General features: G+C 36.3%; 1 protein-coding gene across 2 annotated transcripts in view; it reads right to left on the bottom strand.

Moving 5' to 3' along the window:
* TNKS2 (tankyrase 2) overlaps nucleotides 1–12,831 on the bottom strand; it is a 30,134-nt gene that overhangs the window by 9,242 nt on the left and 8,061 nt on the right. The window contains exons 6-20 of one of the 2 annotated variants that reach the window (XM_066323850.1): nucleotides 11,916–12,010; nucleotides 11,274–11,340; nucleotides 9,378–9,564; nucleotides 8,320–8,441; nucleotides 7,689–7,780; nucleotides 7,521–7,599; nucleotides 6,412–6,583; nucleotides 5,698–5,777; nucleotides 4,617–4,762; nucleotides 4,043–4,208; nucleotides 3,543–3,762; nucleotides 3,038–3,147; nucleotides 2,159–2,347; nucleotides 1,127–1,379; nucleotides 413–489 (exon numbers count right to left, since the gene is read on the bottom strand). In XM_066323850.1, the coding sequence (XP_066179947.1) occupies nucleotides 413–489; nucleotides 1,127–1,379; nucleotides 2,159–2,347; nucleotides 3,038–3,147; nucleotides 3,543–3,762; nucleotides 4,043–4,208; nucleotides 4,617–4,762; nucleotides 5,698–5,777; nucleotides 6,412–6,583; nucleotides 7,521–7,599; nucleotides 7,689–7,780; nucleotides 8,320–8,441; nucleotides 9,378–9,564; nucleotides 11,274–11,340; nucleotides 11,916–12,010 (2,055 nt within the window). Of the gene's footprint in view, nucleotides 1–412; nucleotides 496–1,126; nucleotides 1,380–2,158; nucleotides 2,348–3,037; nucleotides 3,148–3,542; nucleotides 3,763–4,042; nucleotides 4,209–4,616; nucleotides 4,763–5,697; nucleotides 5,778–6,411; nucleotides 6,584–7,520; nucleotides 7,600–7,688; nucleotides 7,781–8,319; nucleotides 8,442–9,377; nucleotides 9,565–11,273; nucleotides 11,341–11,915; nucleotides 12,011–12,831 lie in introns of both variants that reach the window. The other variant, XM_066323849.1, reaches the window with a different exon arrangement.

The raw sequence follows: 12,831 nt of genomic DNA on the forward strand, positions 1-12,831 counted from the left end.
AACTACAAACTGTAACTTCCATTGCTTTCAAGGACCATGTTTCTGATTGAGAAATACTCATCTACATGTACTGAAACAAACCCTGAAATGACTAATTAACACAAACTACTTATTTCTCCTACCATTTATACCACTGAAAGGAAACAGTGCTACAACTGTTAAACTGATACAAACATTATTGTTCTCACCCAGATAATATATACATAATGTCCCCACCTATATAAAATATACACATATATTTTAATATACATTTATTTTATCTATCAATTAAAAATCCAGTTATAGTCCTTTCCTTCATTCCACTCATTTTGACAGTCACACATGTAAAATCTTACTACATTATACTAACCAGTCACTATTTATTCTATTGCTTTCTAGCCCAGAGTGTCTAGAAATAAATATAACCACTTACCTGTTCTCTCTCAAATATGTCAATTAGATGTTCAAGGCCAAGGTTCCGCACAAACTGATTAATGCTAAAATCTACACCTGAAACTGGGTAAGAAGAAAAACTCACAATGTACATTCATACCTGTACTGTAAAATAAGGCATACACATCTCCCCATCTGTGGCAGCAATGAGAGGGGCAGAAATTCCTGGTCTTTTGCTGATGTGGATTAAATATCTGTATCACTAACCAGCAGCAACTTAATCTGCTCTTCTACCTCCCTAAGAGCAGTCTTTGTGATTCCACAGAACAAGCCAACCAGCTACCAGGAATGCAAGTTACTACAGAAAATACACTGGCAAGTAGAATGTCATAGAAATAACCTTTTAAAGATACCTTAAGATATCTTAAAAGATACCTAAGACTTAAGAACAGCCTCTTAAAGATAAAGTTTGTAGTAAAATACTGCTTGGTATGCTGCCAAATGTCATCTGACTTCTCTTTTAAAACACAATTCACCGTATTGGTTCTGTTCAGCAAAAACATTTTAAGGAGAAAACAGTAAAATCTTTGTAGTATAGGACTTTCAGTCTTCTGTTCCTCATTGGAACAAGATGACATCACAGGGAAGCTATTGTGTATGCCATAATAATTCTATGAATGCATGGAAAACATCCCATTTTGTGTTCTTTTTACCATTTGTTAAGAAATGTTATTCACTCCTGAGAAAGCCTCACCTTCTTTTTTCTCCAGAACAGTAGCTCCCTCTGCACAGTTTGTACCAACAACAGAGGGAAGTTCAGAAAAACTACCAGACAAGTTGTCAAGACTACTTGCAGCAGACAGACTGGATGGACTGGATGGAACAGAAGAGAGGGAATCAGCTGTAGAACCTGTAGTCTGAGACACACTTATAACCTGAGGTTTGTAGCAAGTGGGTAAGGCAGAAGGAGGCATTGCTGCTGTCAGTAACGCACTGACATCGTCTGCCTAAAGAACAGAAAACAACGCATTAAAACAGAGGAATACTTTTGCACAATGTTTTTTTCCTAGAATGCACTATCATTATATCAGATTTCTTAAGTACACTGCAAAATATTTTTAATATAGGGAAAACATTCATTTTACAGTGCAGCTTACAAATGAACTTTTCTGCCAACAGCATATATAAAACTGTAAAAAGTTGATAAAAACCTGTTTATACATAAAAGCTGTAAAAAGGTAAAAAGTAAAGACCTAAGTATTTCTAAAAAAATTTAGGGGCAGTTAAACAGAATTAATTTGCTACAAAAATGAACAGAAGCTTCTACTGGTAACCAGAATTTATGAAACAAAATAGTTACTCTGATGTAGCTCTGGATTACATTATAATACTTAGAAAAAACACCCCTAAAAACTTAACAGACAGTTTTTTAAATTTATGCTGCTACAAGGTTTGCTTATATTTTGTTGTCACAATTTTTGTATTAGCCAAACTATAAGCACTGAATTCAAAGCATCAAATTACAACCATTAACTCATTTTGCTAGCATTTTGAGGTTCCCCCCCCCACGCCATATTGAAATAAGATGCCTGAAGCAAGAAATTATTTAAAGAAGGTTTATAAAGCTCTACTGACTCCCCTTGCCAGGCACATGCAAACCCCACAGAAACCACAGTATTTTAAACTTTGCAGAAGTGGTTGTATTACTGTTTTTTAAAGGATAGTTTTAAATGAGGTGTTGCACATAGATAAGTACAGATTTCCCAAGAGGAGCCCCATCACTTACAGTGACCAGGTCCAATGGTGTCTGTCCTTCTTGGTTTTTCAGAGTAGGATCAGCCCCATGTGCCAGTAACAAGGCACAAAGCTGAGTCCTTCCCTTCTGGGCTGCTTCATGAAGGGGTGTGAAAGCCCATTTGTCTGTAGCATTCACACATGCATTATACTTTATAAGTAAAGCTGCTACATCAACATGCTGGAGAAGTAAAAAAACCTGTTAAATTCCAAAGTACCACAGTGCACTAAAATAATTCAGAACTATTACTGCTATTTGTCTGTAATCAGAGTAATTCTGAATTTTCTTAGAATGCATTTAATTATGATTTTAAAAAGTATTAAAGCAAGGTGCTTTCTTCCTCACCTATGACATACTAGCAAAAAGTTAAGATTTTTTCTCTTGTGAAAAAAGGACAGAGTAAAACAAAATTCCAAATCCAGAGGAAGCTGAAGGAAAAAAGCCTGATTTTGAACCTGCAGCTTGGAAAGTTCTCCAACTCTTTTGGTTGAAGACTTGATTCAAGGACAAAGATTCAGGAAGTTCATAAAAACAACTGCTCTCAACAGCAGTCATATAATTGAAAGTGAGATCTTCCTGATAAAAATTGACTGGCCCAGGTAATGAAAGGCATTTTACAGAACACCATTCAGCCTGCTGGCTTTTTAGGTGTTCATAGTCAGAAAACTCCATTTGTGATTTTACAAATTCATAACAGTCTTTAGCTAAAACTTAAGCTATAATCTAATTATTCATTCTGTATCTTACAAATAAGACTACATTATAACTCAATAGCAAAAACATGCTGCAGAGGCTCAGAATGTACCATTGAAATGAAATGTATCAAATTTTTAAAAATAAATCAAGTCTCAGAAAGTTTGAGATATTTACCCCATAAGATGCTGCATTATGCAGAGGAATCAAGCCTCCTTTATCCTGTGCGTTCACATCTGCTCCATGCTGCAATAGATATTCTGCAACCTCCAAATTATTGTAACCAGCTGGAATTGCAGAAGGACAGAATAAACAGAATTAAAACACCATCCCCAACAGGCTGAGGAGAAGTAGTAATTCACTTAAATTACTTGAAAGTAAATTAAATTGTTAATCCAGTGATGACAGTGTAATACTTATTACGAAGGACAGTATTACCTTAAGAGTACTTTCTTTTAAACCTGCCAATAAACCATAAAAGATCCTCTCTGGCTAGAGAGAACAGGAAAATAATGGAATACTTTGAAAATAAAAATAAGATTAATATGCGTAAGATACTAATTTTTTTAAAGAAAAAGTGCTGAATCTTCCAGCTTGTGGCTATACTCTATACTTGTGTAGATGTAGAAAGTTGAGCCACAGTAATAAGTAACTGATCAAACTAGTTAATTAGAACACTGACCTGCTAAATGTAGTGGTGTTGAATGCCGTCCTTGTGTGTCCCGACAGTTGACATTGTCAGGTGAACAGAGCTTTTTTACTCGGGCCAAACAACCTTTTTTTGCAGCATCTAGGAGAGCTGCATCTCCTCTAAGGAGGTCTTGAATATCAGTATCACCATCTTTAACAAGGTCTAGAGGAGTATTTCCATCCCTGTTTTTCTTTGTAGGGTCAGCTCCATGCTGTGCACACCAAAAACAGGTGGTAAGTATGTCAGTAGAATAAACATGCTGCATGTCTTAGGCATCTAATGCCTTGTTGAGCAAATATTCTGACACATACTGGAATCCTACAGGGAGCCTTTCATTTACTGTGTGAGAAAGGACAACAGTATCCCTTTTACTGTAAACAGTTAACTCCAATAATCTAGAAATCACAAATCAATTTCTCAAAGAAGTCCATTTATGTTTCAAAGTAAACAAGAAAGAAAAGAAAATGACCTCCCTCCAGCTCATGTAATACCTGTAACAGGAGTTTGCAAATCTCATATTTTCCTTTTGCTGCAGCTTCATGCAAGGGAGTGAATTTCCACAAGTCAGCTACATTGACAACTGCACCATGTTTAACCAACAGTTCTGCAACTTCATAGTGACCATATGAGCAGGCATTATGTAAAGGGACAAGTCCTCTGGAAGCAATTAAAACAAAAGAAAAATTCTTTAAAAATAGGGTATTTTTTCAACAAGCAATATAAACTTAAAACACAATGCACCTTTGACCACATCAAATCATAACAAAACCCTTCCCCCCTCCCACAACAGTCTAATACAGTAGGAATACCTATTGCAGTAAAAATTTAATCAGCGGGGCACTAAAGAGACTTAAAAGCTCAGGGCAAGAGAAATTGCTGATGCTCTAATCTTAAGTACTGCAAAATGCCTTTGGATATTCTTAACATCTTCATACTAACAGAAATTTCCAAGAAAATAAAAAGAATGACTGCAGAAAACCAGGATGCTTATCAGCTAACAATATTCAAAAGCTGATAGGTAAGACTACTTACAATTGCTAAGAAAATATATATTCAAGCATTTACCCCTTATCTTTCGCATGCACATCAGCTCCATGCTGAAGAAGATACTCCACAACAGATACTCTGTTATATCCAGCTGCAAAATGAAGTGGTGTAGACTGACGTCCTTCAATATCTCTGCAGTTCACACTCTGGACAGTACACAGCTTCTGTAAATTTCCCCCAAAAAACCACGTCACTACATATAGTGTTGACACCTCTAATTTAGTCATAGAATATTGTTACACACATGTAATTTTGTGTACCTGTTTTCAATTAAAAAAAAATTATTTTTACTGTCTGTTTTACAGATTGTGCCCTAAGAAAAAATCTACCTGCTCCCAAATCCACACCTCTGACTTATTAATGCTTTTTCTATAAGACAAACATCTGGAGCTGATCAATATTGTACTTTGTAATAATTGTGCAATACAAAGGTTTTAAGACAGATCATAATTCTAAAGCACTCAGTGAAGCACTGTTTGATTGCTTGCTTTGAGAAATCATACACTGACATATAATTCTGTGCTATTTTGGCTGGGGTGAAGTTAGTCTTCTTCACAGCGGCTGGTATGGGGCTGTGTTTTGGATCTGTGCTGAGCACAGGGCTGATAACACAGAGATGTTGTTGTCATTGCTGAGCAGGGCTCACACAGAGCCAAGGCTGCCACGCTGGTGAGGAGGCTGGGGGGAGACACAGCCAGGACAGGGCACCCCAAGGGACCAAAGGGACATTCCAGACCAGAGGGCATCATGCTCAGTACAGAAAGTGGGGGAACAAGGAGGAAGGGGAGATGATTTGTAGAGATAAAGTTGGTCTTCCCAAGTTATTCAGCCAAGATGGGGCCCTGCTCTCCTGGGGATGGCAGAACACCTGCCTCCCCATAGGAAGTAATGAATTAATTCCTTGCTCTGCTTTGCCTGCATGTGTGGCTTTTGCTTTCTTTATTAAACTGCCTTTATCTCAACCCACAAGTTTTCCAGCTTTTACCCTTCTGGTCCTGCTGGGAGGAAATTGTTCAAGCAGCTGTGTGAGGCTTGCTTGCTGGCTGAGGTTAAACCATGACAAATTCCCTCTTATTTTTAAGGAGAGGTTTAAGCTTACTTTTACTGTATCCACATCTCCAGCCTTTGCAGCCTCCAGCAACTGTCGATCTGCATCAGAATTACCCAATGGGATACCTTCTGCAAAATAAATGAGATTGCATGACAGGTAAGTGTAGGCAGTTATAGAAATTTGTTAAGATAGGAACTAATTTGATTTTTTTAAAAGGGAAATCCTTGAAATAAAGTGAACCAATTACCAACAAGTTTCGTCTCTGCTTACTATCTACGACTATAGCTGCTAGAGCTAATAGTGTTTGGGAAGTTGACTTCAGCAACGTACTTCCCTTATGTTTTGGAATATTGTGGAAATTGCAAACATTCTAATTTCAGTTTCAGAATTAGACCAAATCAAATTTATGTATGCATTATAATGTCCAAACCTTACTCTTGAAAATCCATGTACACTGTTGCTGCCACTCACAAATTCAAAGCAAACATTTTTTGTTTTAGAAACTCATTTTCTACAGTCCAGATTCACCCCACCGTATGTCAGGACTTGAATAAAATTATTCCAGGTGGCTATACCCCAAAATCTTCGTCTCTGATGATCTAGACAATAAATGGTATTGTTAAGTAGGGAGTAAAACATTACCTAGTACTGTCTTTTGTAGAACTTTTTTTTTTGTTGACTATGCTTCACTATTATTTGACAGCACTAGGAACGACAAGTAAAAACAAAGCACCACAGCAGATCCTGAATAACTCTGCATACCTTGTAGCAGCTGTTGCACACTTTCAGTCCCCATTTGTAAGGCTGTAAAGCCCTGCAGAGACACGATGGAAGGATCACATCCAGAACTCAGCAGCAACCTGCATGTCTGGAGATGACCACAATGCGCTGCTCTATGAAGAGAGGTCTGTCCAAGATTATCTAATGCATTAACCTAAAAATAACACAGACAAGAAGTACCACCATCAAGTCAGTATTAAAGATGTTTTCATTGCTGACTGGGAACATTTGACAAGTAGTATCCTTACTTTAATAAAAAGAACATCTTTAGTATATTTCCAAAGATGATGACATTTCAAACAAAAGCAGCTCATGAAATAGCCCCCTTTTAGAGGCATGGGAATAATCCATTGCTTTTTTTTATCAAAAATAGGAGTAATTCACTATTTTGCTCCTCGCAGCACAGATCTTCAGTGCTAACATGTAGAACAGCTTTTACCTAGCACTGGCTTATTGTGGCTTCTCACACTGAGGACTTATTATGCGTTGGCTCAGTCCAGGTGCTTTCAAAAACTTAAAACCCTGAACCAAAACCATACTTTTATTCCCTACTCTTCCTCTGGTTTGGAAACTTGACTGCTGTCAGGCTATAATCAAATTTCCATGACAGAGATTCAACTCCCAATCTTGGAGGGTTCAAGCACTACAGAGAGTCTATCCCTTCCACACTTTCCTTCCGTGGAAGTTTTGAAATAATCCTTGTGTTATGAGTTAACATTTTGCCTTCATTTTACTTTTTACCGCAGCACGTAAAGTCTATCACACAATTCAATCTAGCTTCTTGCTGTTCATACACACCCCCCCTCTTTTCCTTACATATTTCACTCTTCCTGCTAGACAATGAAGCACTGAATAAGACACCTTGAAAGTTTTCTGTTCCCAGAAAGAACAACACCTGCATTTCTTAAAAACAGGACCAAACCAACGTTGATTCTATAATATACCGGGCTGTACTGATGAATTGATGGCCTATAGCTGAAGTCTATAAATCTAGAACCTTCCAAAATGAATTATTTTACAAAAGCTGTCCATTCTCACAGTATGAAAATCTGTATAGTACATGAATGCCAACAGAAGTATGATACTCATACCTTAGCTTCATGTTTCACAACTACTTCAACAACATCATTATGAGCTTTTTCTGATGCCACATGCAGAGGAGTCAAGAAGCTTAAAAAAAAAAAAAAAGAATAATTCAAAATGTATTTTGCAAAATCTTCTAAGCAAACAGTTAAGAGTATTGATTTGCAACCACTCACTCTTTTGTTTTTTCATTGATATTGGCTCCTTTCCTCAGCAGTAATTCACACACTTGTTTCCTCTTAGGATATGGAGATGCAGCAGCACAGTGCTGTAAACATTAAAGTTTACAATTAACAACCAGCTAGCAATATCTAGGTTTTACTACTCACTGATCAGTTGGCGGTTAAGAGCTGGTGGCGTACAAAGACAACAGAAAAAAACCCAAAAAAACCCAAACCCCTAGAACCTTATTAATTTGGAAGATTCCACATGGGCTTTTGGATTTACTTTGGTATTTTCAAGAACTCCCCTTTCTAATCACTGCTGGAAACCATCAAAACAAAGCAAACAAATATAGCTTGCTGTTGCTTAAAATGAGAATATTCTACAAAACCCAGTCATTTAGACAATCTAAATAGGCCTAAGTCATTTATACTAGTCTTAACATTAACTTTAAGAACAAAATATTAATTAGTGTTATTTGCTTAACTAGACACTGGATATTCCAGGTTGGCCTGAATTACAACATTTGACACTGCTATTTATTTATTATTATATTTATTATTATATTTAATGCTAAACTATTACTTAGTATGCTTTGGTTAGCCACAATATATACAAAACCATTAATAAAACCTGAGATATTACCAAGGCTGTCTCATGTGTCTGAGGATGCTTGAAGTTCACTGTTTCCAAAGAAAGATGTTTCTTTATACGAGCTACATCTGATTCTCTTGCAGCCTGTAGCAGTGAGTGACCTTTGAACTCATCTTTAAAAACAAAAATATACATAGCAGAGAGTCACATTCCTTGACTCAAGAAGCATCAACAGAATTGCTTCTTTCAGTAAAAAAAAAAAAAAAAATTCTTTTTATTCGGCACACCATGGAACATACATTTCCAAGTCTGACTCAAGCTATTACATCACTTGACAGAACTTGTTAGTTAAGTCAAAACACTACACAAATTTTGCTTTGTTTCTATACTAAAGTCAGACATATCCAAACTGGCTGCACAAGATCTATTTCAGTCACCACTCTCTAGGTTCTACTGTTCACATTGGTACTAGCCCAAGCATATAAAAATCCTTACTTCTGACCTATTTTTGGAAAACCATTCCTATATGCTAGCATGAACCTTAGCGTAGTATTTACTGACAATTTTTTTAGATATCCCAGAAAGTTCTCGTTTGACTCAAGGACAGAATCTGAGGTCACTCTTTTCAACTCTTTAAGTTTGCTGGACAAAAATCAATGCCTTTCATTGATTTCTTTGAGCTTTCAGTGATTGTGGCACACTCAAATGTATTGAACAGCATTCTAAACAGTTGTTTTTTCTTTTCTTCAAACAAGAAACCGTGGAATAAAATTTAATATTTCAACGATCTTGATGCAATGACAGGAACAAATAAGGGAAATGAAAGTGTATTGGCAAAGTCATGAGGAAAAGCATGTAACAGGGCAAAAGCTACAAAATCCATCACAACCACGTGACTATAAAACTGACAGTAAAATTATTCTAAAAGCCTACATTCAAAAAATTTAGCACTTTCAAATTATAAACAGTGAAATATACTGCACAACACTGCACAATTACTTCTTAAGTGTAAGCATTTTCCAAATCTGGTTTCTGGCAGGTCACTGTCTAGGGAATCTAATTACACATTACAAATTGTAACTGTAGAACTGATCCCACTTTATACTCACATGCTAATCGCTCTTTTAACTGGGGAGTTGGAGCCAAATCAATGGTGCTTTTGTTGTGACAGTTCAACAGTGTTGGGTCAGCACCATAACTTAACAAAAGAGAACATACTTCCACCCTGTTCTTAGAAGCTGCTTCATGCAGAGGGGTGAATTGCCACAGATCCATTGCATTCACACATGCTCCATGCTTGAAAGGGAAAGGGGTAAAAAAAGATGCAATCAAAACCAGGACGTTAGAAAAAGATTATGTTATTAGTTTTAATACAGTAGACTTATATGCAAATGCTTATATGCAAACTGTTTCCACAACACTCATTTTCAATCTAACACAGCATTTCAGCACATTGTGGTTTTTAATCACCTAGTATCCCACAAGTACATTCAAAGAAGCCAAAGGCTAGCTAGTCTTTTCAGACTTCTTTCAGAAAGAAAAGGAGCTCTGCTACAGGTGAAAAAAGAGAAATAGAAATATTCGCATTTTCCGAATCACCTGTGAACAAGCTCTGCTTCTTTGCAGCTCTAGAAAGTGTCTAGAGTGACCAGCTGCACTAAGATGAATACATGTTGTGTGAAAAACCTCCGAGGTATGAGTGTTACAGTATCTAAAAGAAGATGGGCACTCGAAGTTAATTTTAATAAAAAAAAATTAATTTAAGTACAAGATTCTACAAGTAATGCTGCTGGATGAGTAAAGTGTGTAATTCATCTCCAGTAACATTTTGAGTGCACCTGGAGTTCAGTGTGTAAGCAAGGACACACTCTTTCCCATTGCTTCTCTTAAAGCTGTATGGCTTTGCAAAAAGTAATTCAGAATTCTCTGGAGCAGAAATCCAGTAAGTAACACAACTCTAGCTAAATTGTTAAAACACTCAGTGGTGTACAGGCAAAAGTTCATTTATGGGCTGTGTCTAGCACCACCATTATAAAAATTCACTTTACAACTGCCCGCTGAAGTAAAAAAAATCGTGACTCTTTATCCTTACTACAATGTAAGCTTATTTCAATACGTTTTTTATTTAACTTTTTTCCTTAACAAATTAAAAGATACATGGAATTAATGGGGGGCTGAAACACAGAATAGAACAAGAGTTATTCCTTGAGCAGCCAAATGTCTAGAGTTAGGTAACAGAACACTCAGTTGTTACAACTATCTCAATTTGCTGTGGCAGCTGAGAATAGGCATAACTCAAAACTCCTCTGGTGGAGTACACATTATATTGCAGCCCACATCTTCAAGCCACTAGTTTAATGTGCATCATACCTACTTAATCCAGACAAACCACTTTGGTTCCAAGAATTCCCTTTTGTTAGGAAAACTATTACGTTTCTCTTTCTTTGGGGTGAAGGCTACAATTCAACACCAGAACTGACGTTGTAAAGTTAATTTTCTCAAAAGACTGAGTGCTCTTTAATTTTAAAACGTTTACTATCTTTACCAGTATTCTTTCTGAACATCTCTTATTGCTTTGTCTTCTAAAATATTCTTATATTCTTCCACTGTCAAACTCAAAATATCACTGAGCTTGTATGGTTTTTTCCTTTTTTTTTTTTTTTTTTTTTTTTTTTTTTTTTTTTTTTTTTTTTTTTTTTTTTTTTTTTTTTTTTTTGTGAGAGTAGAAAGATTGAGATAAGCAGTACTTACTTGGTGGTATGAAAATATTCAACTTTGGAGCAAAGACAGTTAAAAAACAGAAAGCACATTTACAAAGAAAAAGCTTCCTTGCAAGCAGATTCTGTAGCTCCAGTTTAATAATCACTTAACATGTAGAGCAAAAGCAATTTATCATTAAGTTTTGTAAATCTATGTACAAAATAAGAAAGATATGCAGCTTGTATTAGTCTATTATAAACTGTTCTTATTTAATAATATACAATTTCATCTCTTCAAAGACCAACCTTTACTAGAAGCTCTGTTACTTCGTAATGACCATAGGAACAGGCATTGTGAAGTGGCACCAGATCTCTACATAGAAGAGAAAGGAGAAGGATGATTATTTTAGTACACAAATATTAGTTTCAAATACATTCAACACACTGCAACTGGCACTACACTTTACATTAAGCATTTTACAAAAATAATGTGACAAATGTTCAAATGAGACTATGAAGAAATGAGAAGCTGAAGAAGAAATCAGTAAATCCCATCAGCATTTATCAGAACAGTAAATATATAAAATAATCAGAAGATGACAAGTGAATTGCATTGTCTCACTGGAGATGAAATGCTTCCACTCAGACTTGGAACCCTAAGCAGCAAGAACTATCTGCAGGTGATGTTCAGGAGTGACCCTCATTATATCCTTTTTCACCGGAACAATGCTGTAATATCCTCTCCCATGAAAACCAATCAACTTGCATTTTTGGTGTAACAGAACAAAATTATTCTGTTACAAAAATTCTGGTTTTGTAACAGAAAGCTTAAAGGTGACAGAACAGTCTCAAGTTGGAAATTCTTTGTGGTTAAAACAGTATTACTGCACTTCACCTCAATTTTTAGGGAATTCTGTTTACTCTGAACAAAGGGAAAAAGGAACCTACCCTTTATCCTTAGCATGTACGTCAGCTCCATGCTGCAGTAAGAGCTGGACTATTTTTACACGGTTATACCCAGCTGCTAAATGTAATGGAGTAGACTGAAAGAACAGAATGTAGAATAAATTAGTAACATAAGATCAAGGTTGATTTTGTACTTCTTTTTTCACAACTTGTTAAAAGTACTAAATGCTGAAGTCCTTCAAGACTTATAAGTTTTACAGAAATCCCATTTGATAACTATGTCCATTGTTAACTGACTAGTCTTGAAGTCAACATAAACACAAATCCCAAATTTACTCCATCACTAATACAAAGACTGTTTTTGGTTTTTTAGCCCACCATAGCTATAAAAAGTTTGCTGGCACAAACGATGTCCTTCTGAAAGGGAAAGCACGAAGACCATTAGCAACAATGGCTGTTGAACTATGAAGAGGAGTCTCTGCCAATCAGTGAAGTAAGTTTAAAAATTATCAAGAGGGATTGTCATCCACACTTGTGAGTGCGGTAAGTGAGCAGGGTGTGGGGGAATTTTCATCTCTTTCAAACTCTCACCCTCCACAGAGCAGACAGTTAACTGCTCAGTGATGTTTTCTAGCAAATGCATTCAAGCTTTAGTAGCACTAAAGGCAGAGCTACGAATTAGTGAGGAGAAATCTTATTTTCTGCATTTAAAAACTCATCCACTGAACCGGATTTCTACAGTTCCCAGAGGATAAGCCTCATAACCTGATGAGAAAACAGAGATATATCAGTGTTTTGGAGATCCCAGTAACTCACCACGAAGCCTCACAAAGAGCAAATAACTAGAGCAAAATTTGGGTGAATGAGTACAAATACTTAATGAGAATAAGGATGCCAAAAAGTCATACTCAATAACCTGAACCTTTCATAGGCTAGAGGCTGAACCCAGAAGACTCAG

Source organism: Sylvia atricapilla, chromosome 8 (assembly GCF_009819655.1).
Source record: "Sylvia atricapilla isolate bSylAtr1 chromosome 8, bSylAtr1.pri, whole genome shotgun sequence".
In the NCBI taxonomy this organism is placed as follows: Eukaryota; Metazoa; Chordata; class Aves; order Passeriformes; family Sylviidae; genus Sylvia; species Sylvia atricapilla.